This window comes from Muscardinus avellanarius (assembly GCF_963383645.1).
Source record: "Muscardinus avellanarius genome assembly, chromosome: 12".
Taxonomy (NCBI): Eukaryota; Metazoa; Chordata; class Mammalia; order Rodentia; family Gliridae; genus Muscardinus; species Muscardinus avellanarius.
The window spans coordinates 55,397,183-55,424,520 of NC_137798.1; the positions used below are offsets into that span (position 1 = coordinate 55,397,183).

The 27,338-nt window shown below is 39.2% G+C and overlaps 1 protein-coding gene across 1 annotated transcript in view; it reads left to right on the forward strand.

Moving 5' to 3' along the window:
• Positions 1-4,080: 4,080 nt before the first annotated feature.
• LOC308271009 (disks large-associated protein 5-like) overlaps positions 4,081-27,338 on the forward strand; it is a gene marked incomplete at both ends in the record, with an annotated part of 53,156 nt that continues 29,898 nt past the window's right edge. The window contains 10 exon segments of the mRNA XM_080707144.1: positions 4,081-4,318; positions 5,986-6,056; positions 9,389-9,663; positions 11,246-11,361; positions 11,987-12,113; positions 16,727-16,812; positions 17,487-17,647; positions 22,533-22,625; positions 25,152-25,187; positions 25,191-25,371. Of these exon segments, the coding sequence (XP_080563270.1) occupies positions 4,081-4,318; positions 5,986-6,056; positions 9,389-9,663; positions 11,246-11,361; positions 11,987-12,113; positions 16,727-16,812; positions 17,487-17,647; positions 22,533-22,625; positions 25,152-25,187; positions 25,191-25,371 (1,384 nt within the window).

A 27,338-nucleotide genomic window follows, 5' to 3' on the forward strand; every position in this document is an offset into this window, starting at 1 on the left:
TAGCAAAAAAGAAAATATAATGAATTAAAACTTCATTGGGAATTAACTGAAACACAGAATTAGGGTTTCCATGATGGAAAGGAATCTGAAGATTAATACAGTCCCACAGCTAATTAAATACCAGACCCAGTTGAGCATAGTGACACATGCCTATAATCCCAGCTACTCAGGAGACAGAGGCAGGTGGATCATTTGAGCCCAGGAGTTTAAGGCCAGGTTGGGCAACTGTGGAGATCAGGCTATGCCTAACTCTGAGTTATACCATGATATATATAGAACAGCAGTTTTTAGGCTGTGCATAACCTTGAATCACTATTTTGTAAAGCAGTAGTTTGCCATGGGTTACTCCATTCGAGAACAAGTGCTGAGGTAGAATGACTCTACACCTTATTCTGTACAAGTTAACACCACCTGTGCAGCACAACCATAAGGCGCAATTAATGAGTTAATTTTACTAATACGTAATGACCACCTGTGAATTTATCAAATTAAATCAGTAACACATGGAAGGGGCGGGCACTATCACGGAAGTGTTGGATAAAGTCCCTCCAATCAGAGGCTCAATCAGAGGCTCAATCAGCGGCTCGATGCGTGCGGGAGGTTTGAATTTTGCGCAGGGCCGGATTGTAGGCTTTTTTTGCTCCGGAGGCGACCGAAGTCGTCCGGAAACCGAGCATTCCTTTACTTTTAGTTCTGCTGAGGTTTCCCAGAAGAAGGTGCCGCAGGTAGGTGAGGGTGGCGGCGGGGAGGACGCCGGCCCGCTTCGGGGACGGCGTGAGCAGCGGGGAGGCTGCGGGGTCCGCGTCGCCCGCCCTCCCGCCTGAGGGCGCGGAGCTGCGAGGTGCCAGTGTGTGTTGCTCTCGCTTCACTGCCGGGGCTTGATTGGCCTCGGTGGCACCGGGCTTCCCGTGCGGGACGTTTGGCATCTCTGCTGTTGACACTGGATTCCAGTCGCTCCTCCCAGACTCGGTGACGACGAAAAACACCCAGTGGCGAAGGTCCGAGCAAGCCCGAGCATCGCATTTAGACTTTCAAGGGGGAAGGAACTCCTGGCAGCAGAAGAACTTAGATGTACGTGTGTGAGAGCCAGGTTGCCTGGCGTGGGATCCACCACCCAAGCCAGATGCGGGCAGTTGATGTGCCCCATCTCTACAATGACAGTAATAGTAAGCCGCTTTTTAGGGTTTCTGGGAACATTAAGTATGCCTTTAGTGTTATTTCTCTCCTCTATTTTATTAAAGTAATAGCCGAGCGTGGTGGCAGGCGCCTGCAATCCCAATACCTGGGAGGCGGAGACCCGAGGGTCTCAGGGTCAAGGCAATTTAGCTAGACACTGTTTCAAAGTAAAAAAAAAAAAAAAAAAAAAAAGGCTGGTTGTGTAGGTCGGAGGTAGAATGCCCCAGGGTCAATCACCTGTGCCATCAACAACAACAACGCTGGGCGTGGTGGCGCACGCTTGTAATCCCCGCGCTTGGGAGGCTGAGACAGGTGATCCTGTTCGAAGCCAGCCTCAAGCTACTTAGTGAGGCTCTCAGCAACTTAGTGAGACCCTGTTTCCAAATAAAAATATAAAATAGGTCTGAGAGTATAGCCCAGAGGTAGAAGGCCTCTGGGTTCCACCTCCAGTACCACCAAAAAAAAAAAAAAAAAAAAAAAGCTTTCTGATAAGCCAGGTGTGGTGGCTCACGCTTATAATCCCCGCGCTTGGGAGGCAGAGTTCAAAGCCTTGCTGGTTTAGGAGACCCTGTTTCCAAATAAAAGAGCATAAAATAGGTCTGGGAGTGTAGCCTGGAAGTAGAAGGGTTTCCAGGAACCCCAGTACCACCACCAAAAAAAAAAGCTTTCAGATAGAACCTGGTGGAGCTTTATGGAGGGCAGTGTGTCTGAAGAGGGCATGGAAGCTCCACACTAATTTATACATACCTTATCCTGTCCATCTCTTCATATGTATCCTTTATCACATGCTTTATAATAAAGCGGTAGTTGCGAGTAAGCATTTCCCTGGGTTCTGTGAGTTGCTATAACAAATTAGTTCAATATGAGGAGAGGGCATGGGCACTCTGATATATAGCTGAGAAGTCAGTAGCACGGGTAAAACAACCTGGGGCTGGCAGTTGGCACTGGATGTGGAGAGCAGTCTTGTGGGACTGAGCCCTTAATCTGTGGGATCTGACATCATCTCAAGGTTGATAGGATCAAAATTGGATTATTTGTCTGATAATCAGAAGTTTGAGAGAACTGGGGATATAGCTCAGTGATACACTTGTCTACTTGTCTAGTGTGCACAGAGCGCTGGATCCAATCTCCAGTATCACAAAACAAAAATCAGAAATTCTTGTGTTTGAGAATATAGAGGTAGAATCTTAGTTTATGTTCTGGAGTGCCTGTCACTTTTTTACAAGCTGGGCGCGGTGGTTCTTGCTTGTAATCCTAGTATTTGGGAGGCTGAGACAGGAGGATGGCAGGTTTGCAGCCAGCCTCAGCTACATAGGCCCTCTGCAACTTAGATCATGTTTCAAAATAAAGAATAAGCCGGGTGTGGTGGCACACGCTTGTAATCCCCTCGCTTGGGAGGCAGAGACAGGAGGATCGTGCTTGCGCTGCTGGTTCGGAGCCAGCCTCGCTGGCTTAAGAGACCCTGTTTCCAAATAAAAAAATATAAAATAGGTCTGGGAGTGTAGCCCAGAAGTAGAAGGGCTTCCAGGAACCCCAGTACCACACACACAAAAAAAATAATAAAAAATAAGGCTGAGAGTATTATTCGGAGGCAGAATGCCCCTGGTCCATACCTGGTACCACAAAAAAAAAAAAAGAAAGAAAAGAAAAGAAAAAGGAGAAGAAGAAGAAGGAGAAGAAGAAGAAGGAGAAGAAGAAGAAGGAGAAGAAGAAGAAGAAGAAGAACAACAACAACAACAACAAGAACAAGGCTTCCTGCATTTATCACTGGAGGAAGGTTAAAGAAACTGCTTTGTATACAGTTGTTTTTTTTCTTATTTTTACCTTTCCTTCTTCCAGTGTTCTTTATGGTAAATTTGGCCATATTCTAGGCTGTAGTTTTTCTAGGTTTCATCTGTTAAATAAGTTTCTATTTAGAACTCACAGTAGGTTATACCATCTTGTCCTTTGAAAACCCCTTTTCCGGTATTCATTGTCTCACATTTGTTCCTTGTGTATTTTAAGATTTTTTTATTTTAAAAGCTCTCAAGAAGCTGAACTGCAATCTTAATGTGTGTGTGTGTGTGTGTGTGTGTGTGTGTGTGTGTGTGTGTAACCCAGGGGTGGAACCCAGGGGCATTCTACCTCTGAGCTATACCCCCAACCCTATTTTATCCTTTTATTTGGAAACAAGGTCTCACTGAGTTGTGAGAGCCTAACTAAGTTGCTGAGGCTGGCTACAAACCTATAATCCTCCTGTCTCAGCCTTAGTCTAGGTGCTGGAATTACAGGCGTGCACCACCATGCCCAACTTAATTTTTTTAATAATAAAAAGATGGAAAGCTATACAACTTCAAAATCTTTAAAGTTACAACTAGTATATACAAGAGATTCAAGTTAGCTGGGAACAGCGGTGCACGTTTGTAATTCCAGTACTTGGGAGGCTGAGACAGGAGGATCACAGGTTCATGGCCAGCCTTAGCTACTTAGTGAGGCCCTCTGCAACTCAGTGAGACCCTGTTTCAAAATAAAGAATAAAAATTAGGGCTGGGCTTGTAGCTTGGAAGTAGAATGCCTCTGGGTTCCATCCCCAGTAACGCAATAAATAAATAAATAAATAAATAAATAAATAAAGAAAGAAAGAAAGAAAGAAAAAATAAAGCCGGGCACAGTGGCGTAAGCTTGTAATCTCAGTGCTTGGGAGGCTGAGACAGGAGGATCGCACAGGTTCAAAGCCAGCCTCAGTTATTTAGTGAGGCTCTCAGCAACTTAGTTGAGACCCTGTTTCCAAATAAAGTATAAAATAGGTCTGGTAATATAGCACAGAGGTAGAAGAGCCCCTGGGTTCCACCCCCAGTACCACAAAAAAAAAAAGAAAAAAAAAATCCATGTAAGTTGGTTTCTATCTTTTGTTTCCCTGACAGGATGTCTTCCTCAGGTTTACCCATTTGTCACAGAAAAGATTTAAGTACTGAAATGATAAGAACTAAAATTGCCCATAGGAAATTATTGTCTCAGAAAGAAAACAGACATAAGGAATATGAACGGAATAGACATTTTGGTTTGAAAGATGTCAATATTCCAACCTTGGAAAGTAGGCTTCTTGATGAATTAGATGAGACATCTCAAGAGCTTGTTCCAGAAAAGGCCAGTATCAAGCCAAGTAAGTAAAGTTCTTTAAGTGCTTTTAAGAGTAAGTAAAAGTTGATTTCATGCCTATGGGGGGCAGGGGGGACTGGCCAGAAAAATAAAATTTTGAAATACCATTCTAAATAACTGATATTTTCTACAACTAAATCCTGACCATTTAAGGACAGGACTGACGGGGCAAGGTGGCACATGCCTGTAATCCCAGTACTTGGGACGCTGAGGCAGGAGGATCACAGGTTTGAGGCCAAAAGTAAAATAATCTTTAAAAATAAAGGCTGTAAGGGAATTCACCTATGGGATATTGTGGCATTTTATTTATATTGTCTTAGAGGAAGCCTAAAGTCTTTACTTTTGGAGCTTGTGTAAGTTTTGACAAGATAAATTGATAAGCATTAAAATAGAATGATTAAATAATCTTTGAAATAAAAATACTCTGCTAATGGAAACATTACTTAGAGAAAAGAGCCAAGGAAACGCCGGGCGTAGTGGCGCACGCTTATAATCCCCTAGCTTGGGAGGCGGAGACGGGAGGATCGCTCAGGTTCGAAGCCAGCCTCGTGCGCTGGCTTAGGAGACGCTGTTTCCAAATAAAAATGTAAAAATAGGTCTGGGAGTGTAGCCCGGAGATAGAAGGGCTTCCAGGAACCCCAGTACCACCAAAAAAAAAAAAAAAAAAGAAGAAGAAAGAAAAAAAGAAAAGAGCCAAGAATTCATCCTTGCAGTTTGCCCAAAAGGAATTTTGGCAATTAGAGTTGTAATCTCAGTAATCGGGAGACTGAACCTGGAGGATTTCAGGTTCCAGATAGAGTCAGCAGTTTGTTGAGACTCTCAGCAATCTAGTGAGACCTTGTTTCAGAAGAAAAATAAAAAAAGGACTGGGGGTATAGCTCAGAAATCAAATGTCCCTGTGTTCAATCCCTGGTACTACAAAAAAGAAAAGAAGAAACAGCTAAAGAAAAAGGAATAATTTCAGAAAGATGAAAATAAAGTATCTTAGAAGGCAAGGAACATACAGGGAAGGAGGAAAAATGAGCAATGGCTTTTGCATTTAACCAAGAGTCACATCTATTGTTTATAGAGCAGGCATTAGGAGCTGGCATGATTTTGATAAAAGAGAATTAGAACTGTTGAAGATTTTGTTTTTGCTTTTGATAGGAGTGATTTGCTTTTGATATTAGTGTGTGAAGGTCAAAAGAAGTGGGCTGGTAGTCTAGGCGAAAGGAGAGAAAATAAATCTTTGGTATTCAGAGGAAAAAGAAAAAGGTAAAAAATGCCTTTATTGTTTTTGTTTTGTTTGTGGTACTGGAGATTGAACCTGGGAGCATTCTACCTTTGAGCTACACTTCTAGCCCTGCTTTATTGTTTTATTTTAGGCCTCACTAGGTTGATTGGAGTCTCACTCCTTGCTGAGGCTGTCCTCAAATCAGTGATCCTCCTGTCTCAGCCTCCCAAGTACTGGGATTACAGGCATGCCTGGCTTATTTGTTTTGTTTTGAAGTAGCTGGTGTATATTTAGCAGGACATTTTGTTTTTATCCCTTTTTACAGTTGAATTCCATCATAAAAATTCTTTAAGACATACATTCCTGTTGCCTTTTTTACCTTTCCCAAATTACTTCATACTTTTAATGCAACATTTTATATCAGTCAAAATTGGTAATCTTACTTTGTTTTTATTTAGATCATGAATCAGAAAGGAATGCACCAAATAAAGGAAGACCTGCCCAAAAGGTAAAAACAAAACCTGACAAGGTAGAGTATAAACATGTATTCATTTCTAGGTGCCTTGAAGACTTCATTCCTACTTTGATCAAGTTGAAATCAAGCATATAGAACTACTTAAGAGGTTAGGCCACATATGTTAAAACCTTGAACTAAAAACACAGCTGAGAGGAACCATTATGTGAGAATTAGATAAGAAATAGGATGGAAAAGGGTGCAATGTGTTGACTTTGGATTCAATGACCAGCGGTTGCATCTTGTCTCTGCTTCCAGTTAGCTGCATAATTTGGGGCATGCTATGTCACTGAGTTTCCGTCCCTAGAATTCCCTCAGAGTATAGTTGTAAGAATTAACTAATCCAGGCGTTGTGGCACGCTCCTGTACTCTGAGTACCTGATAAGCTGAGATGGGAGGATCATAGGTTAGAGGCCAGCCTCAGCAACTTAGCAAGGCCCTGTTTAAAAATAAAATAGGGCTGGGGTATGGCTTGGGGGTAGAACCCTCCTGGGTTCAATACTTTTAAAAAAAAAAATTAGCTGATGTTTCTGAAGGCATCTAGTGTAGTATCTAATAAGGCTCTCCCAAAAAAGGTACTATTTTTTTTTTCCTTTAGTGGTGACACTGGAGAATGAACCTTGGAGCATTTTACCTTTGAATTAAACTGTCAGCCTTATTTTATTTTATTGTGGTACTGGAGATTGAATCCAGGGTCATTCTACCTCTGAGCTATACCCCCAGCCCTATTTTTTATTTTTACTTTTTTTTTTTTTTTTGCAGAACTGAGGATGGACCTGGGAGTTACACTTCCCAGGTTACACCCCAGCCCTATTTTTTTATTCTTTATTTTAAAACAGGGTTTCACTGAGTTGTAGAGGGCCTAAGTAGCTGAGGCTGGCTGCAAACCTCTGCTCCTCCTGTCTCAGCCTCCCAAGTACTGTCATTACAAACATGCAGCACCACGCCTGGCTCTGTTTTATTTTAATTTTTTTTTAAGTGAGGTCTCACTCAGAGGCATTATTTTGAGGACCTGATCTTTTGGTTCATAATTAGTGCTAAAATTATACCTTTAAAAAAAAAAGTTAGGTTGAACAGTAACCAACCTGTCTAGATTATTTTTAAGGATCAAATGTAGATCTTCTAGGAAGGCAGTACAGGGTGAATCTTATAAACCAGCTAGACCATATAGCTCTGCTTTTAAGATTTATTTTCCTCTTAAATATTATCACTGGTGTTTAATGTTATTGCCACACTGGTCTTCAGGATAATGTTGCCACTTAATTCTTTGTCCAGGTCAAAATACTGTGGTTTGAGTTCAGATCTCATTAAAAATAAGAAACTTAAAAAATAAATCAAAGCCAGGTGTGGTGGTGCACACCTGTAATCCCAGCATTTGGGAGGCTGAAACATGAGGATTGTGGTTTGAGGACAGCCTAGCCACTTAATGAGTCCCTTTGCAATTCAGTGAAACCCTGTTTCCAAATAAAGAATAAAAAATAGGGCTGGGGGTGTAGCTCAGAGGTAGAATGCCGCTGGGTTGCGCCCCAAGTTCCGCAAAAAAAAAAAAAAAACCCAGAAACTTAGGAACCTCCAAAAATTATGTTTAAATACTAAGTAACAAGTTGACCTGGAAAAGCTGAGCATGGTGACACAGGCATGTAATCCCAGTACTTGGAAGGCAGAGACAGGAGGACTGCAGGTTTACAGCCAGCCTCAGCTACTTAGTGAGGCCTTCCACAACTTAGTGAGACCCTGTTTCAAAATAAAAAATAAAATAGAGGGTTTGGGGTATAGCTCAGCAGTAGAATGCCCCTGGGATCAATCCCTAGTACCACAAAAAGTAATGAATAAATAAATAAATTAATTAATTGACCTGGCAAAGAAAATACCATATTTTGTATGATTTATCTTACTGTGTTACATTGTAACATATTCTTATCATAAGGTTATTATTTTTATATTTTATATATCATCTATTATTTTTTGATACTGAGAATCTAACCCAGGGGCATTCTACATCTGGGATAAACTCCTACCCCTCTTTATTTTTGTTTTTGAAACAGGGTCTTGCTAGGTTACTGAGAGTCTCATAAATTGCTGAGGCTGTCTTCCAACCTGTGATCCTTCTGTCTCATACTCCCAAGTATTGAGATTATAGATGTGTTACCACATCTGGTTTAAGGTTATTTTATTTATTTATTTATTTATTTAAAAAATTTTAAGTTTATTTTAAAAGAGAATTTGGCACCAGACATGGTGACAAACACCTATAATCCCAATACTTGGGAGGTTGAGACAGGAGGATTGCAGATTCTTGATACTTTGTGAGGCCCTCTGCAACTTAATGAGACCTTTTCAAAACAAAAGAATTAAATAGGGCTGGGGAAGTAGAATGCCACTGGGGTCCATCTTCAGTACCACCAAAAAAAAAAAAAAAGAGAAAGGATTTGGTCTCTAATAATAATGTTAGTCCACTAATAAAATACTAAATCCCTTATTTTAAATTAATTGTGATTATCTATGTAAATTTAAGTAAAAAGATATTTGTTAGTTGAATACATTTTCCCTCTTAGTTTTCCTATATTTTAATGTGTTGTAATATGTACAGGGTGTTATTTATTCCTTTGATTAGAATTGGTTCTCTTCCTGGATCATAGTAATGGTTTGTGTCAAAAACAACTGCAGCCAGCCAGGCTACTTAGTGAGGCCCTTTGCAACTCAGTGAGACCCTGTTTCAAAATAAAGATTAAAAAAATAGGGCAGGGGGTATAGTTCGGAGGTCGAATGCCCCTGGGTTCTATCCCCAGCATCCCGGCATGGTGGCGCACGCTTGTAATCTCAGCGCTTGGGAGGCTGAGACAGGAGGATCGCACAGGTTGGAAGCCAGCCTCAGCTACTTAGGGAGGCTCTCAGCAACTTAGTGAGACCCTGTTTCCAAATAAAGTATAAAATAGCTCTGGGAGTGTAGCCCGGAGGTAGAAAAGCCCCTGAATTCTACCCCCAGTACCACAGACAAACAAACAAAAAAGTAAAAAGACTATAAAAAAAAAAATAGGGTTGGGGCTGTAGTTTGGAGGTACAGTGCCCCTGGGCTCCATCTCTGTACCGCAAAAAAAAAAAAATAAATAAATAAATAAATAAATAAATAAATAAATAAAACCATTGCTATGATTCAGAAAGAGAGAGAACCAATGATATATTCCATATATACATTTATATATACATTTTAATTTTATTTGGCTTTGTCTCTCAAATTATGTACCTGCAACATATAGCTCAGTTGTCATATTTTCAAAACTGCAAAAATTGGTTGAACCTATCTCTAGAAGAGAAATTCTTACTTTATTCTGTTTACTTACATCTAGGTTGTTTCTTTTAAAGTTGATAGTGAAGGAAATACTTTGGATTCACAAGCCAGTGCAACCAACGGATTGGATCCAGATGGAGTCTTATCGAATATGGAAAGATTCTCTAAGACAAATCCTATTAAAACCAAAGGAAAGAGTTCATTTGCACCCAGTGACTTTATGTTTCATCCCCTGGATGGTCTGAAGAGCTATCAAGTAGCACCCATGACTCCCAGAAGTGCCAATGCTTTCTTGACGCCAAGTTATATCTGGAGCCCCCTAAAAACAGAAATGTAAGAATATAATCTTTTTTTTTTTTTTTTTTTTTTTTTTTTTTTGGTGGTACTGGGATTCCTGGAAGCCCTTCTACCTCCGGGCTACACTCCCAGACCTATTTTATATTTTATTTGGAAACAGGGTCTCTTACACCAGTTGAGGCTGGCTTCGAACCTGCATGATCCTCCTGTCTCCTCCTCCCAAGCGCGGGAATTACAAGCGTGCGCCACCACGCCAGGCAGAATATAATCTTAAAAATGGAAAAATATGTGTGCGTGTAAACACACACAAATGTACATATAAAATCTTAAAATCTTAGTGAGATTTTGTTTCTTGCTAAGAAAGCTAGTAACAAATCCCTTTTATAGATTTGGCCTGTGATTTTGAATTGGGTTAATTATAATTATTATAATTATAAAAAATTCTTTCAAAAATCATTCTTCAGAAGGCTGTAGTAACATTTTTTTACAGTTTTGCTATTTCCTATGTACTTTTTATTTTCACCAATCTAGGGCTTTTTTTTAAATTTTGCTTTTCATAAGTGGCTTAATTATAACACATATTCATTGATATAAAACATGTTACTGGGCCTTTCAAACATGCTAGCAAGGCAAGTGCTCTACCACTGAGCTGCATTCCCCTTTTATATTTTGAGATACAGGGTCTTCCAAAGCAACTGTATTTCAGATGTGTACCACCACACCCAGCAGAAGTAAAATTTTTTACAAAAAGAAAGGCGCCATAAAAATGCTCAGGGCTCGCTGGGCATGGTGGCACATGCTTGTAATCCCAGTACTTGGGAGGCTGAGACAGGATTGCAGATTTGCAGCCAGCCTCACCTATTTAATGAGACCCTGTGCAACTGAGTGAGACCCTGTTTCATAATAAAGAATAAAAATAGGGCTACGGTTCAATCCCTAGTACTTAAAAACAAACAAACAAAAACAGTTCTCAGGGCTTTTTTTAATTTGTTTTTGCCCCTTTTTTTCCCCCCTGAGAGTTACTTTAGGAAAAGTATATCTAACAACAACAAAAAATCATTGATTTGCAAAGTGTGGACTCTTAAAAGAAATGGCAAGGCTGTTTTCAGAGACTAGCTGGCAGCAGAAACAAACAAAAAATAAAACTACTCAGGAGTATCCAAGACTATTAAATGCGTATATTTCATTAAGAAGTCTTCAACATCTTTGCATTTAGCCAGGTGTGATGTTACACTTTATAATCCCAGTACTTGGGAGACTGAGAAAGGAGGATCACAGATTCAAGGACAGCCTCAGCAAGTAGTGAAACCCTGTTGCAAAATAAAATAGGGCTGGAGATGTGGCTTGGAGGTAGAATGCCCTTGGGTTTAATCTTCAGTGCTACACACACACACACACACACACACACACACATATTTTTCCATCTTATTATAATTAATAAAGACAGACCTTCCCATTATAAGTTTTTAAACTTTTTCTCCTTCAGAATATACTTATTTTTTAAAATAGAAACATTTTTATTTATTCCATATTTTTAAAAAGCACCATAATTCTGAAATCTCATAATTAGATATATGGAGTTAATGTTTATGAAGTATATTTTTGCTATTGTTTTTAGAGAGAAGACTCAAGAAGCAACAAAAGAAATCTTGGCACGAAAATCTACCAAGACAATACAGCAAGATTCAGATAAATTACAGTGTTCTTTGGGTTCTCCAACAGTTTTGAATGATGGTATAGTATTTTAATTAAACTTATACTTTTCTGGGTTATGATTAACTAGAGCTTTGTTTAGAGCTCAATTTCACCATATTAGTTCTGATATTTGACCTCAGATTCAGAAGAAATGGGAAAACATGGAGAAAGAATGAAGAATACAGACTGAGGAGATGGAAAAAAATATAAATTTGAATGTAAATTTAATTTTTTTTTTTTTTTTTTTTGCGGGTCTGGGGGACGGAACCTAGAGGCATTTGATCTCCGAGCTATACCCCCTGCCCAATTTTTAAACAGGGTTTTATTCTTTACTTTGAAACTCACTGAATTGCGGAGGGCCTCACTAAGTAGCTGAGGCTGTCCGTGAACTGAGATCCTCCAGTCTCAGCCTCCCAAAAGCTGGGATTACAAGTGTGAGCCGCCACACCCGGCTTAAATGTAAAATTTCAGTTCACTGGTATTAAGTATATTCAATATGAATAATACTGAGAACCACATTTGAGGAGGTGTGAATGAAATAATTGAGGCAGAAATGAAATTTGTAAATTCAACATTGAAAAAAATTGAAAGATCAAAAAAAATGGGCGGGATATCATTTTAGGAATTGCTGCTTTGAAATTGATATGTACTGTTTAATTTATAGAACATGGCTTAAGTCCAAATGAAGATACTACTACAAATTCAAATGGTCTTTCAAGAAATGAAGTCTCATCACTTGAAATAAATCAGAGTCAGGCATCTCTGCCAGAGCATGATGTGCCATATTTCAGGTCTGTGTGTTTGTTCCTTGCATTAGAATTTTGTATTAATGTGTAGGGGTGTGTATGTGTGTGTTAATGGGAATTGACCCAGGGGCATTCTACCTCTGTGCTACACTCCCAGCCTGATTTTATTCTTTATTTTGAAAAATGCTTATATGTAGACATTTAAAAGCCAAATTAAGCCCGGCGTGGTGGTGCACACTCGTAATCCCAGTCTTTGGGAAGCTTAGAGAAGAGGATCACAGGTTCTCGGCCAGCCTCAGCTACTTAGTGAGGCTCTCAGCAACTTAGTGAGACCCTGTTTTAAAAATAAAGAATATGGCCGGGCATGGTGGTGCATGCTTGTAATCCTAGTACTTGGGAGGCTGAAACAGAAGGATCACACAAGTTTGAAGCCAGCCTCAGCAGCTTAGTGAGGCTCTCAGCAACTTAGTGAGACCCTGTTTCCAAATAAAATATAAAAATAGCTCTGGGGTTATATCCCAGAGGAAGAAGGCCCCAGGGTTCCACTCCCAGTACAAAAAAATAAAATAAAAAAGAATAAAAAATAAGCTGGGCCTGGTGGCGCACGCTTGTAATCCCCACACTTGGGAGGCTGAGACAGGAGGATCGCACAGGTTCGAAGCCAGCCTTAGCTACTTAGTGAGGCTCTCAGCAACTTAGTGAGACCCTGTTTCCAAATAAATATAAAATAGATCTGGGACTAGCCTAGAGGTAGAAAGCCTCTGGGTTCCACCCCCAGTACCACACACACACAAAAAAGACTGGGGGTGTAGCTCGGAGGTAGAATGCCCCTGGGTTCAATTCCCAGTACTGGGGGTGGGGGGTGGCAGATTAAGCTGGTTGGTAGCACAGGTGGTTCCTAATTCAAAGCGTAGGAAAAAGTGTAAGTGAAAAGTTTCCTTCCCAATGCTCCATTGAGAAGGGAGTTACTCTTGGGTGCTATTTATTTCTTACAGATATTTCCAGAGATAAATAATGTATGATGTAGGCAAATATTTTCTCTTTTAAGAAATATAAAGTTTATAGTACACATTTATCATTTTTATTTAATGTTAAATGTTGAAGACATTCTCCATGTATACATGTACATGTGAGTTTGTGTTTAAAGTTGCATAGTACTTAGTTATGGATGCACCACAATTGGTTTAATAAGATTCTCTTGACTATTAACTTTGGGTTCAGTTTGTCACTCTTACAGTCAAGGCTACAAGGAACAGCCTTGTTTACTTTTCAGTTCTCTTTTGTACAAATACATAATCTCAATTTGTATTCCTTCCAGCACTGTATGAGAGTTTCTACTTTTTTTTTTCAATGTAGTATCAATATGTTTGAGCTTTGCCAATCAAATGGCTGAGAACTATTCTCTTACTATAGTTTTAATATTCATTTGTTTATTTTGCAGAGGTGTTTTGTGGTGGGAGGTAATGGAGTTGAATCCAGTTGCATTCTACCTCAGAGCTACCTCTAGCCATTTTGTGTGTGTGTGTGTGTGTGTGTGTGGAACTTGGGGTTTAATCCAGAGGTGTTCTTCCTTCGAGCTACATCCCCCCAGCCCTATTTTTTATTCTTTATTTTGAAATAGGGTCTCACTAAGTTGTGGAGGGCTTTACTAAGTACCTGGGGCTGGCCGAGAACCCAGATCCTTCCTTCTCAGCCTCCCAAGTACTGGGATTGCAGTGTGCACCACCATGCTCAGCTTATCCTCTGCCCTTTTTTTTTTTTTTTTTTTCCCCATTATGGGGATTAAACCCAGGGGCATTGTACCTCCAAGCTACATCTCTACCCCTATTCTTTGTTCTTCATTTTGAAATAGGGTCTCACCACATTGTGGAGGGCCTTATGAAGTAGCTGAGGCTAACCTTAAACCTGGGATCCTCCTGTCTTCACCTCCATACTACTGGGATTGCAAGTGTGTGCTACCATGGCTGATCGTTTAGCCCTTTTTGTTATGAAATGGTCTCATTTAGGAATTGCTGCTTTGAAAATTATATGTAATGTTTAATTTATAGAACATAGCTTAAGTCAAAATGAAGATACTTGTAAAAATTCAAATGGCCTTTTAGGTCGTTAGGCTAAGGACCTAAGTTGCAGAGGCTGGCCACAACCACCAACCCCCGTCCCAGCCTCCCACGAGCTGGCATTACAGACAACAGTAGCACACCTGGCTTTATATGCTTGAGAACCACTTTCAGTTTTAGAACATAAAGTTTTAGAATGATATGGGATTTTAGACATTAGCTAGTCTATCGTGTTTTGCAACTGAGTCATTGAGACATTAAGCAGTTTATCCAATATATAATGTCAGAGTAAGCCAGGTCTCCTTTCTCATTAATTCAGTCGTTCTGCTTTTGCCATTGAATATAAACAACTAAGTTTTTGTTTTGAGAAACAAAAACCTTGAGCTAGAGCTGTGTGTGCAGGAGGCCCTAGGTTTGATACTCAACACTACAACAAAAAGAAAAACTCATGTTTTTCCCTGCTGGTATACATTTGGGGTTTTTTGTTTTGTTTTGTTTTGTTTTACTTTTCCCCTCATTTCTGTCAAATATACATAACACAAAATTTGCCCTTTTTTTTTTTTTTTTTTGGTGCTAGGAGTTGAACTCGGGCATTCTACTTCTCAGCTACACTTCCAGACCTATTTTATTTTTTATTTTGAAACAGGGTCTCGCTAAGCTGCTAAGACTATCCTCAATCCTGAGATCCTCCTGTCTCAGCCTCCAAAGTACTGGGATTACAGACGTGCACTACCACACCCAGCTAAAATTTGCTATCTTAATAATGTAAGTGTAAAGTTCAGTCCACTGGAATTAAATATATTCATAGTGTTATGCAACCATCCCTATTATCCATCACCGTAACTCTTTTTATCTTGTTAAACTCAAACTATACCCACTGAACAGTAAATCTCCATTTTCCCCTCCCACAGTCCCTGGCAAGCCCCTTTCTTTCTAGAGTCTTGACTGTGCTGTCATAATATTACTTGGGAAACTGGGATAGGAAGATTGCAGATTGTAGGCCAGCAGCACATGGAAACTTAGACCCTGTTTCAGAATAAAAATATAAATAGGGCTGGTGATGTAGCTCGGTGGCAACCCCTGTGGGAGGCTCAATTCCTAGTACTACAAAAGAAATAAATACATTCATAATTTTAAAAATAGACTCATAACAGTATTTGGCTTTTTGTGATGAGCTTATTTCACGTAGCATAGTGTCCTCAAACTTCGCCCGTGTTGTAGCACACATCAGAATTTTTTTAATTTTTAACCCTGAATACTAATTCTATATTTTGTTTATCCATCTGTCAATGAATCTTGGGTTGCTTTCATGTTTTAGCTATGAAACTATGAGCAACTGTGAATGAGTGTGTAAATATTTCTTTGAGATCTCACTAAAGTTCTTTCGGGGGTATATACTAAGAAATGAAGTTTCTGGGTCATTTGTAACTCTTATTAACATTTTGAGGAGATGCCATATATTTTCCATAGCTTACCATCTTATTTATTTGTTTGTTTATTTGTGTATTTATTTATTTATTTATTTATTTATTTATTTATTTATTTATTTATGTGGTACTGGGGGTGGAACCCAGGGGGGTTCTACCTCTGAGCGACACCCCAAGCCCTATTTTTTATTCTTTATTTTGAAGCCGGGTCTCACTGAGTTGCAAAGGGCCTCTAAGTAGCTGAGGCTGTCCTTGAACTGAGATCCTCCTGTCTCAGCCTCCCAAATGCTGGGATTACAAGTGTGCACCACTGTGCCCAGCTCCATAGCAACTTCCCATTTTATACCCCCCACTGACAGTGCACAAGCGTTTCAGTATTCCTGCATGCTAGGATGCTTTTTTTAGAGAGACAGATTAAACTTTCTTTAGATGTAGGTTTCTCAATCTTAGCCTATTGCCATTTTGGTTTGTGTACTTCTTGTCGTAGGGTGTGTTTTGCTTATTGTAGGATGTTTTGTTGTAGCATTCCTAACAGTAGTGACAATGAAGACAGTCTCTAGACATCCCTGAATATCCAGGAGGGAGCAAAATTGACTCCAGTTGAGGACCATTACCTTTACATAAGCAAAGCCAAATAATTAAAGAGATTCTGTAAGGCCATATAACTGTAATCACAGTCTTGTGGTTTTTGTTTTCACCTTGCTCTTGGCACTTGTGTTAGTCTCAGTTCCATGGGCAATATCAAAGAATCTAATGCGTACTAAGGAATGTTAGACTTTAATCAGCCTTCAGAAATGTTAGCTTGAAAAATAGGTTGTTAGCCCAGCACGGTGGTGCACACCTGTAATTCCAGTACATGAATGGCTGAGACTGGAAGATCACAGGTTCATGGCCAGTCTCCGCAACTTAGTGAAGTACTCCACAACCTAGCCAGACCCTGTTTCAAAAAATAAAATAGGTCTAGGGTATAGTTCAGAAGTAAAATACCCCTGGGTTCAATACCCAGGTCCCCCCCCCCCACACACACACACAGAGTAAATTGTTGGCATTATCCATCCAAGATTTAAATACCTTCCTAATATTATGTAACATAGTATAATAATACTAATACTGATACTAGTGTGGGAAACACTTGTAAAACTGAAATATATATATATATATATCGTAACTTTAGAAATATCCTGCAGTTGGAAACTGAGAAATTAACTTCATACTGCCTTGAGTGGGACAGAAAGCTTGAACTGGACATTCCAGACGATGGTGAGAGAACATTTATAATTGTGGATGTCTTAGCTTTGTTTCTTTTCATATAGTTAGATTCATCTGAAACATGTAAATTTAATATTGTCCTACTTTATCATTTCATTATTACCCAGAATAGCAAAGTTTTCATTTCTAAACCTGTGTTTTGTCATATATTTGTGCTAAAATAGTTTAAGACTTTGTGTTTTATTACTAGATTTTTAAATATGATTTTATGATTGATGTCAATATCCAGTATTAATTGTACAAAAATAATTTATGAATGAAAATTAATGAAAGCAAGATGGAAAAGATTTTTTGAAAAGTGATTTCATCTTATTTGGTGAAACTATTTAGAAAAAAAAATCATTTGTAGATTCAGTATGAAGTCCATCTTAAATAGATATTTATGGTTCGATGAGTTGTTTCAGATTGAACTCCTATAAAATACGAAGAAAAGCAGTAGACATGAGTTTAACATTACTAATTAATAATAGGGATCAAAGCAAATATTTAATGCTCTGAATTTGTATGACAGAATTTTATGGTAGATTTTGTTGTTGTTGTTTTGCTTTTAAGAATTTGATTTGAAATGCCCTAGAATATTTGTCATGGAATTTTATCACTTGATTGGTTTGCTATAAAGGTCCTGTTTTGTCTTTTAACTTTTAAAAACTTTTTATCTCCTTTAGCTAAAGATCTTATTTTCACGGCAGTTGGCCAAAAAAGACTCCTTATTAAGGAAAGATTCAAACAGTTCGAAGAAGTGGTGAATGATTGTGAATATAAAAGAGGTGAAAAGGAGACAACCTGTACAGATCTGGATGAGTTTTGGGATATGATTGGTTTTCAGGTACATGGTCAAGTATTTTGAACATAACTTTTACTGTGGATGGAACCCAGGGGCATTCTACCTCTGAGCCACACCCCCAGCCCTATTTTATTTTTTATTTTTTATTTTGAAACAGTCTCACTGAGTTGCAAAGGGCCTCACTAAGTAGCTGAGGCTGTCCGCGAACCATGATCCACCTGTCTCAGCCTCCCAGATGTTGAGATTACAAGTGTGCGCCACCATACCCGACTCAAACATAAGAACTTTAAAATTTTTAAAAAGTGGAGTAACAGAGGCAGGTGTAATGGCACACACCTGTGATCTCAGGACTTGGGAAGCTGAGACAGAATTGGGAGTCAAGGCTAGCCTCAGCAACTTAGTAAGACCATGTTTGAAGAAAAGAAAAAAGAAAAAGAAGGGCAAGTGGTAGCTCAGAGGTAGAATGCAAATTTAATCCATAGTACTCCCCCACCCAAAAATCAAAGTAACAGTGGTAAAATGGGGGAATAGTAGCTGCTTACATACCTTTAATATTGAGATATTAGAATAACTCAAACTGTAAGCACTATCTAAATTTTATGATTGTTTCCTACCCCCATATTGTCAGGATAATTTCTGCATGAATTGGAAATTGAAATGATACTCAACTCTTGAACAGTCTGTACTGATTCTACATGTGAAAAACGAGTCAATCTATAGTACTTTAGTGGAACTAGCAGTAATTAAATTCCTTTTGTTTGCCCAGCATTGTATTAGTTGATACACACACACACACACACACACACACACACACACACACACATTCTCTGTCTTGGAGCAGTTTGTAGTTTGATTTTATGTATCTATATTTATTTCTGCGCCCCTCCTGGAGGCAGTATCACCCATTCTCAGAGCCTATGGAAAATGTACAGAAGATTGTACTGCCATTTTATATAAGGGACTTGACTACCTGAGAGGCTTTTTTTGGTTTTGTTTTCTAGTGCTAGGGATAAACCTAGGGTGTTGCAGATTCCAGGAAAGTGGGCTACTACTGAGCTGCACTCCCAGCCCAATTCCCCAAGGATGCTGAGGGGCCACTGTATATGAATGTATCTATTCACCAGTTGATGGACACTTATATTGTTTCCATTCTTTGGTGATTATGAATAATATATAAATATTTACATACAAATATTATTTGTGAGCTGGGCATGATGGCTTATGCTTGTAATTTCAGTACTTGGGAGACTGAAACAAAAAGAGTGCAGGTTTGAGGTTAGCCTCAGCAAATTGTAAGATTCTCATCAACCAAGTGTAGCTTGAAGGTACACTATGCCCCTGGATTCAAACCCTAGTACCACAAAACAAAAACAAATACTAGTGTGTTGATAATTCTTATTGTTGTGTGTGTGGTACTGAGGATTGAACTCAGGGGCATTCCACCTGAAAGCTATACCCCTAGCCCTATTTTTTATTTTTATTTTGAAACAAAAGTCTAATTAGGTTGAGAAAAGTCTCTACTTGCTGAGACTGTCGGACCTACAATTTTCTTGTCTCAGGCTCCCAAGTACTGGGATCACAGACATGTGCCACCACACCTGGCTTGTTCTGTCAATGACTTTATTTCTCTTGGGTAAATAACTATATATTGCCAGATCATGTACTATATTTATATTTAACTTAAGAAACTACCAAAATGTTCTCCAAAGCAATTATGCATGGAGAAAAGCATTCTCGTCAATAGTTTGAGTGTTCTGTTTTTCCAGATCCTCACAAATACTGTCTCTAAGCACAGATAGATCCAACCCAACAGCAGTACCTTTTTTTTTTTTTTTTTAAATGATACTGGGGATTGAATCCAAGAGCTTTCTACCTCCATGCTATACTCTCAGCTGTATTTTATTTTTCTTTTTAAATAGGTTCTCCCTAGGTTAATGAGAGTATTACTACTTGCTGAGGCTGTCCTCCAACCTGTGATCTTCCTGTCTTCAGCCTCCCAAGTACTGGGATCACAGATGTATGCCACCATGCCTGGCTGATTTCTAGGCTTTTAAAAACAATTTTAGGCCAGGCATGGTGGCGCCTGCCTGTATAATACTAGTACTTGGGAGCCTGAGACAGGAGGATGACAGGTTGGCAGCCAGCCTCAGCAACTTAGCTAGGTCCTCCACAACTTAGGTCCTTCCTGTTTCAAAATAAAAAAATAAAATAGTGCCAGGCATGGTGGCACCTGCTTGTAATCTCAGTAGTTGAGAGGCAGAGACAGGAAGGTCACAGGTTTGAGGATAGCCTCAGCAACTTAGAGAGGCCCTCAGCAATTTAGTGAGACCCTGCTTCCAAATAAAAAATAAAATAAGGTTGGGTGTAACTCAGAGGTAGAATGCCCCTGGCTTCAATTCTCAGTATCACAATCAATTAAGTAATTAATTGATTGAATTAAATAAAATGTGTATGGGGTATAGCTCAGAAGTAGAATCCCTCTGAATCTACTTCCAGTATTAAATAAATAGATAGGACTGCTATGTAGAATAGAGGTAGAATGGCCCTGGGTTTAGTCCCCAGTATTACACCCACAAAGAAAAAGAAATATATCTCATAGCCTTCTTTGCATTTCTCTAATGAGTAGTGATGTTAACCAACTTTTTTTTTCCTCATGGTACTGGAGATGTAATCATCTTTTTGAAACAGGGTCTCACTGAGTTGCAAAGGGCCTTGCTAAGTAGCTGAGGCTTTTCGTTACTGCAGTCCTCCTGCCTCAGTGTCCCAAATGTTGAGATTACAAGTGTGCGCCATCATGCCCAGCAGTTAACCAACTTTTTTCCCAGGCCTTTTAACCATTCGCATATCTGTGTGTGTGTGTGTGTGTGTGTGTGTGTGTGTGTGTGTGTGTGTGTGGCTTGCTTGCTTATTTGTTTGGGCAGTACTAGGTATTGAACCCAAGGCCTTCCACATGCTAGCCAAGCACTCCACTCCTGAGCTTTTCCCCCAGCTTTTTAATTTTGAGACAATCTTGCTAAGTTACCCAGGAATATAGCTCAGCGATAAAGGGCATAATTGCCATGCAAGAGGCCCTGAGTTTGATCTCCAGCACCAGAAAAAAGAAAAATAAGAAAATGAACAACTCAATTAAAAAATGGGCAAAAGACCTGAACAGATGCTTCACCAAAGAAGAAAAACAGATGGTGAATAAGCAAAAGATATACGTCTCAACATCATATGTCATTAAGGAATTGCAGATTCAAACAATGAGATCCTATTATATACCTATTAGAATGGCAGAAAATTTAAAACACTGACAATACCAAACGCTGGTGAGGAAGCAACAGGATGTGGAGCAACAGGAACTCTCCGTCGTTGCTGTGAGAATGCGAAGTAGCGCATCCATTTTGGGAGACAGTTTGGCAGTTTCTTGTAAAACTAAACATACTCTTACCATATGGTTTAGCAATTGTAGTCCTTGGCATTTACCCAAATGAGTTGAAAACTTATGTCCGTATGAAAATCTACACGGGAATGTTTATAACAGCATTATTCATAACCACAAAAAGTTGAAAGCAACCAAAATGTCCTTAAGTAGGGGAATGCATAAATAACTCTTTAAATTTTTTTAAATGTTGTGTTCATATCATGTAATTTTATTTATTCATTCATTCATTCATTTTTGTGATACTGGGGATGGAACCCAAAGGCATTCTATCTTAGCGTTACATCCCCCAGTCCAATTTTATTTGAAAACAAGGTCTCACTAGGTTGATGAGAGTCTCATTACTTGCTGAAGTTGTCCTCAAATCTGCAATCCCAAGTACTGGGATTACAGGCGTGCTCCACCACACCCAGCCCATATCATGTAATTTTAGAAATGAAAGGATTTAGAATATTTTTCCTACCATTTCAGTGATCAAGCATAATCTAGGTCATGTATGAATGTATCACTTTGAATCTCATTGTGTTGTATAATTAAAATGTGCCAATAAAAGCATAAAAAAATTTAGGACAGTTATCCATATATGACATCCTTTTTGAGATTTTGGAGATTTTTGTCATACCAAAAATAATAATGAGCAATTTTATATAGCATTTTATTTATAATTATTGTTTTGCGGTGGTCCTATAGATTGAGTCCAATGGGGCGCCATCTCTGAGCTATACCCCCAGCTTTTTTCCCCCAAATGTTTTATTTTGAAGCAGGGTCTCACTGAGTAGCTGAGGTTGTCCTCATACCTGTGAGCCTCCTGTCTCAGCCTCCCAAGTACTGAGATTATAGGTATGCACCACCACTCTTAATTTGAACACTAAATTAAGAATATCACTTTTGAGTGCACGTATACACCTGTAATCTGAGCTACTCAAGAGGCTGATGCGTGGTGGGGCATGCTTGTAATCCCAGCGATTGAGTCTAGGAGTATAGCCTGGAGGTAGAAAAGCCCCTGGGTTTCACCCTCAGTACCACACACACACAAAGCTGGGTGTGGTGGTTCACACTTGTAGTCCCAGCATTTGGAGTAAGATTGGAGGATCCTGGTTCACGGACAGCCTCAGCTACTAAGGCCCTTTGCAACTAACTCAGTGAAACCCTGTTTCAAAATAAAGAATAAAAAATAGGGCTGGGGGGTGTACTAGAATGCCTCTGGGTTCCATCCCTAGTACCTCTGGGTTAGAGGTGCAACTCAGAGGTAGAATGCCCCTGGGTTCAATCTCCAGTACCAAAAATTAAAAAATAAAAATGACAAGGGCTGGGGATGTAGCTCAGTGGCAGAGCACCCCAAGTTCAATCTCCAGTACTACAAAAAAATTTTCAGTGTATTTTTAATGGCTCAACAGTTCCCAGTCACCAGTTTCCATTTTTGTTTGAAGTTTCAATTCAGTAGTTTGTAACTTTAATATGGTTAACATGAATCTGATAAACTTGGGCTTTATTTATTAATAGATAGAAGATGTAAAACAGAAATTCAACAATCTGATGAAATTAGAGGATTCTGGGTGGCAAAACAATCATAACACAAACAAAAAAGTTATAAAGGTAAGTTTGGACTTGAAATAAAAAGTTACTATATAGACTCTTCTACTGTAATTGAATTTTGTGTATAAGTTTTTAGATTTTTCATTTTACAAAGTAAATTTCATGTATTACTTACAACTTCCTAATAGCCTTTGATGAAAGAGCCAGGAAATGATCAAAATGTAGGGTGTTTATTTCTGAGAACAAAGTATGTGCTATGGTTGAATTGGGGCTCCCAGGTGGCTTTAAGATACCAGGAGGTGGATACCTGAGTGGAGGTTTTATCTTTAACCTGTCCTTGTGTATTTGGTTGCAGTAGTAATAATAATATATGATGCTTTGTGTGTGCCAAATATCATTCCTATTTATTTATTTAGTGGTACTGGGTATGGAACTTTGGATTCCATACCCGGGAACTGAGTTCTGAAGGGCCTCATTAAGTAGCTGAGGCTGTCTGCGAACCGCAATCCTCCGGTCTCCACCTCCCGAATAGGTGCGCCACCACGCCCGGCTTCCAAGTACTTTATATGTATTAACTCATTTAATCCTTAAAACAATCCTATGACATGGGTGCTGTTGTTCCCATTTTATGAAAAAGGGATCTGAGCCCCAGGAATATTAGTCACTTGCCTGAAGTGGAGCTGGATTCAGGCCAGACTTTCTTTTTCTAAAATAACCTGATCCATAAGCAGTTGACTTTGTTTCATATGCTTTTTTTATATGATAGACTCATTTTTGTGGTAATTGGGATGGAGCCCTCCAGGGGCCTTCTGCCTTCAGACTACACCCACAGCCCTATTTTGTATTTATTTTTTATTTCATTTTTTGCGATACTGGGGATAGAACTCAGGGTCTTTCTACCTCCGAGCTATTTTTTATTTGGAAATAGAGTCTTACTAAGTTGCTGAGGCCTGCTTCGAACCTGCAATCCTCCTGTCTCAGCATCACAAGTACTAGGATTACAGGCATGCACCACTACACCTAGTGCATGTTTATTACTTAGTACCTAGTCCTAGAAATATTAATATTATCATTGATGAAGCTAATTGATGGCTGCATCATGAGAGGATCTTGTAATTCTGCTTATTGTCACCAGATGTCTCTCTCCTTCTACTTTAAGTTATAGGCTACTATTGCTTGTTTTGGGTTTTCTTGGGGTTTTGTTTGTTTGTTTGTTTTGCATTGCTGGGGAGAGAACATGAGGCCCTGTGGATACTAGGCAAGTGCTCTAGCAGGAGCTATACTTTCCAGCCCTTACAGACTACTGTTAAGATGATCAAACAAGTAAAATAAAACCAATTTTATTTGTATTTTGATACCACTCTTATTCATTCAGTTAGCCTTACTTTCCCCCTGTTTTCTTCAGTGTTTAGATGTGTTTATGTCTTACCTTTGTTTACAAACACACCAGCCAATTTGTGGTGCTTCCCTCTAATCCTTTATATTGCCCTCTTTGTTCCCCTCTCTTTCCTCCCAATAATATTCAAGCATCCTGAAAATGTTACCTCTCTCTCTACTATTTTGTTTCCTGTTTCTGTCTCCAACTTATTGGTATTCAATTTCATCCCTCCTTACTCCTCTAGAACAGTTATTATAAACACTATTGATCTATGGGTTACTGAAGTTATTAATATTTAATTTATAAAATCTAACAACTCTAGTATAGTATTAAATAGTCTCCTCCCTCCTCTCTTTCTTGAAATTATATTCTGTTGATTTTCTTCTTACCCCTCTGCCCATTCTTCAGTCGTGTTTGCAAGTTTGTTTTTCTATTATCCCCGCCCGGCCCCCGCCAAACCCCCATGCCTTTCTATTTTCAGTGCTGGGAATTGAGCCCTGCCCTTGTTTGTGCTAGTCAGGATCTATACCACTACATCTCCAGCCTCTCCTGTGAAATACTAACCCAGTTTTCACTTCAGTGATTCTCACATTTGTATTTCAGACCATACTTACTGCACAACTTTTTTTACACACAAACGTGATAGATAAATGATGAGTGTATGACATATTTTATGTGTACTTTGTTTTTCTTTTCTTTTTTTTTTTCTTTTTTTTTTTCTTTTTTTTTTGGTGGTACTGGGGTTCCTGGAAGCCCTCCTTCCTCCGGGCTACACTCCCAGACCTATTTTATATTTTTGAAACAGGGTCTCTTACGCCAGCACGGCTGGCTTCGAACCTGCGCGATCCTCCTGTCTCCGCCTCCCAAGCGCGGGGATTACAAGCGTGCGCCACCACGCCCGGCTTTTCTTTTCATTTTTAAAAATTAAAATTTAAGCCAGGTGTGGTGGCGCAGGCTTGTAATCCCAGCATTTGAGAGGCTGAAACCAGAGGATTGCAGTTCAAGGACAGCCACAGTTACTGCTTAGTGAGGCCTTTTGCAACTCAACAAGACCCGGTTTCCAAATAAAGAATAAAAAATCGGGCTAAGAGTGTAGCTCAAGAATGCCCCTGGGTTCCATCCCCAGTATCACAAAATAAAATAAAATAAAATTGAAAACTATTTTTTCATAAGATGGCTTTAATAAATATAATAATTTCTCTTTGCAGAAAAAACCTGTCGCCAGTACAGCAAGTAAACCAAAATAAGATGATGGTGGAAGGATGGCAGCTAGAAATCGCCTTGCTGCCATAAAAAATGCAATGAGAGAGAAAATGAAGCAGGAGGAACATACCAAGGCAACAGGTGCCGCGGTATCAAGAGAAGTTGACAAAATAGTATTTGATGCCGGGTTTTTCAGAGTGGAGAGTCCTGTCAGATCCTTCTCAGGTTAGTTTTCACCTTTTGGTTAAGTCACTGGCTCTTCAAAGATAAGAATAGTGGTGGAAGCTAGAGAAGTAAAGTGATTTTCTTCAGGTCAGTTAGAAGTTGAGTCAGAATCACATGCAGAGGAAATTGGGTAGCAAACCTTAACACTTCTTTAGTCGTACTTTAAAGTTTATGGAAGGCAGGCTTGTTTTCGTTTTTATTAGAGTTAAAAGTTTTACTCATGTCTTTTTGAAAAATAGTAAATGTACTAATTTTCTAATTTTAAAATATTGTATTAAGCCAGGCATGGTGGCATGTGTTCATAATCCCAGGCTAAGACAGGAGGATTGCAGGTTCATGGCCAGACTCAGCTACTTAGTAAGGCCCTCTGAAAGTTTAGTGAGATCCTGTTTCTAAATAAAAAGTAAAATAGGTCTGGGAGTGTAGTTCAGAGGTAGAAAGCCTCTGGGTTCAAGCCCTAGTACCACAAATAAAATAAAATCTTAAGGGCCGAGGATGTAGCTCAGTGGTAGAGCTCATATCTAGCATTTAAGAGGTCCTGAGTTCAATTCCTAGCACCAAGAACTAAACAAAAAATAAAATATACTAGTGAAATCGGGGGTTATTTTGTGTGTGTGGTGCTTAGGGTTGAACCCAGGGCCTCACACATGCAAGGCAAGTGTTCTACCACTGAACTATATCCCCAGCCCCTGAAATCAGGTTTTAATGCTTAAGGAGATCGTGAATTTCCAGCCACTTTTCAGTAGCAGTTTTTCATAGATTACTCATTAAATATATTTATCTCAGTTGAAATTATGTATAAGCCACAGGTATCCACTAGGAAGCCTGTGTCCAATTGGATATTGTGTGTGCGTGTATGTGTGTTACTAGGGATTGAACCCAGCATTTTACCTTTAAACTACACCCCTAGCTCAATTTTATTTCTTATTTGGAAACAGTCTCACTAGGTTGATGAGAGTCTCACTACTTGCCAAGACTCTCCTTGAACCTGTGATCCTCCTATAAGCCACCCAATACTAGGATTTTTTTTTTTTTCATTTTTTTTTTCAGTACTAGGGATGGAACCCAGGGGCACTGTACATCCGACCTACATCCCCAGCTCTATTTTTTAGTCTTTTTATTTTTGGAACAGGATCTCACTGAGTTGCAAAGGGCCTTGCTAAGTAGCTGAGGCTGTGAACTGCCATCCTCCAGTCTCAGCCTCCTGAATGCTAGGATTACAAGCACGCACCACCACACCCAGCTCGCTAGAATGTTTTCTAAAAGTAAACCCCTACTTCTCTCTAATACATGCTATCAGATATTTTTATTAAAATATAAATAAAGCACAAATATATTAAGCCTCCTGTTTTAGGTACAAAGGCTGGCGTGACTTTGATTTGTTTTCTTTAAGCAGTTGTGCTCTGGATACCCAGGCATCTCCTCCACTGTTAATAGCATGGCCCCTGGCTACTTTTCAAGGATCCTAGTGGCTTCTCTCTCTTTTCTTCTTTATACCTGGTTCAGGTCTTACGATCTTTTAAAACTGACTTTCAGTTACAAAGTACAGTTTATGTGAGTCTTGTTAACATATAGTCCTTATAGAAGCTCCTCTCCTCCCATTTGCCAACCCCTAGAGACAATCCTTTCCATTCTTATTGGAATCTTTTGTTGTTTAACACCATCTCTCTAAATAAGGCCTTTTTTCTCTCTTTCTCTTTCTCATGGGGATGGAACCCAGAGGCATTGTGCCATGGAGCTACACGCCCAGCCCTGTTTATTTTAGTCTCTTTATTTCTTGAAACAGGATCTCACTGAGTTGTGAAGGGCCTTTTTTTTTTTTTTTTTTTTTTTTTTTTTTTTTTTTTTTTTTTGGTGGTACTGGGGTTCATGGAAGCCCTTCTACCTCAAGGCTACACTCCCAGACCTATTTTAAATATTTTTATTTGGAAACAGGGTCTCTTAAGCCAGCACGGCTGGCTTTGAAC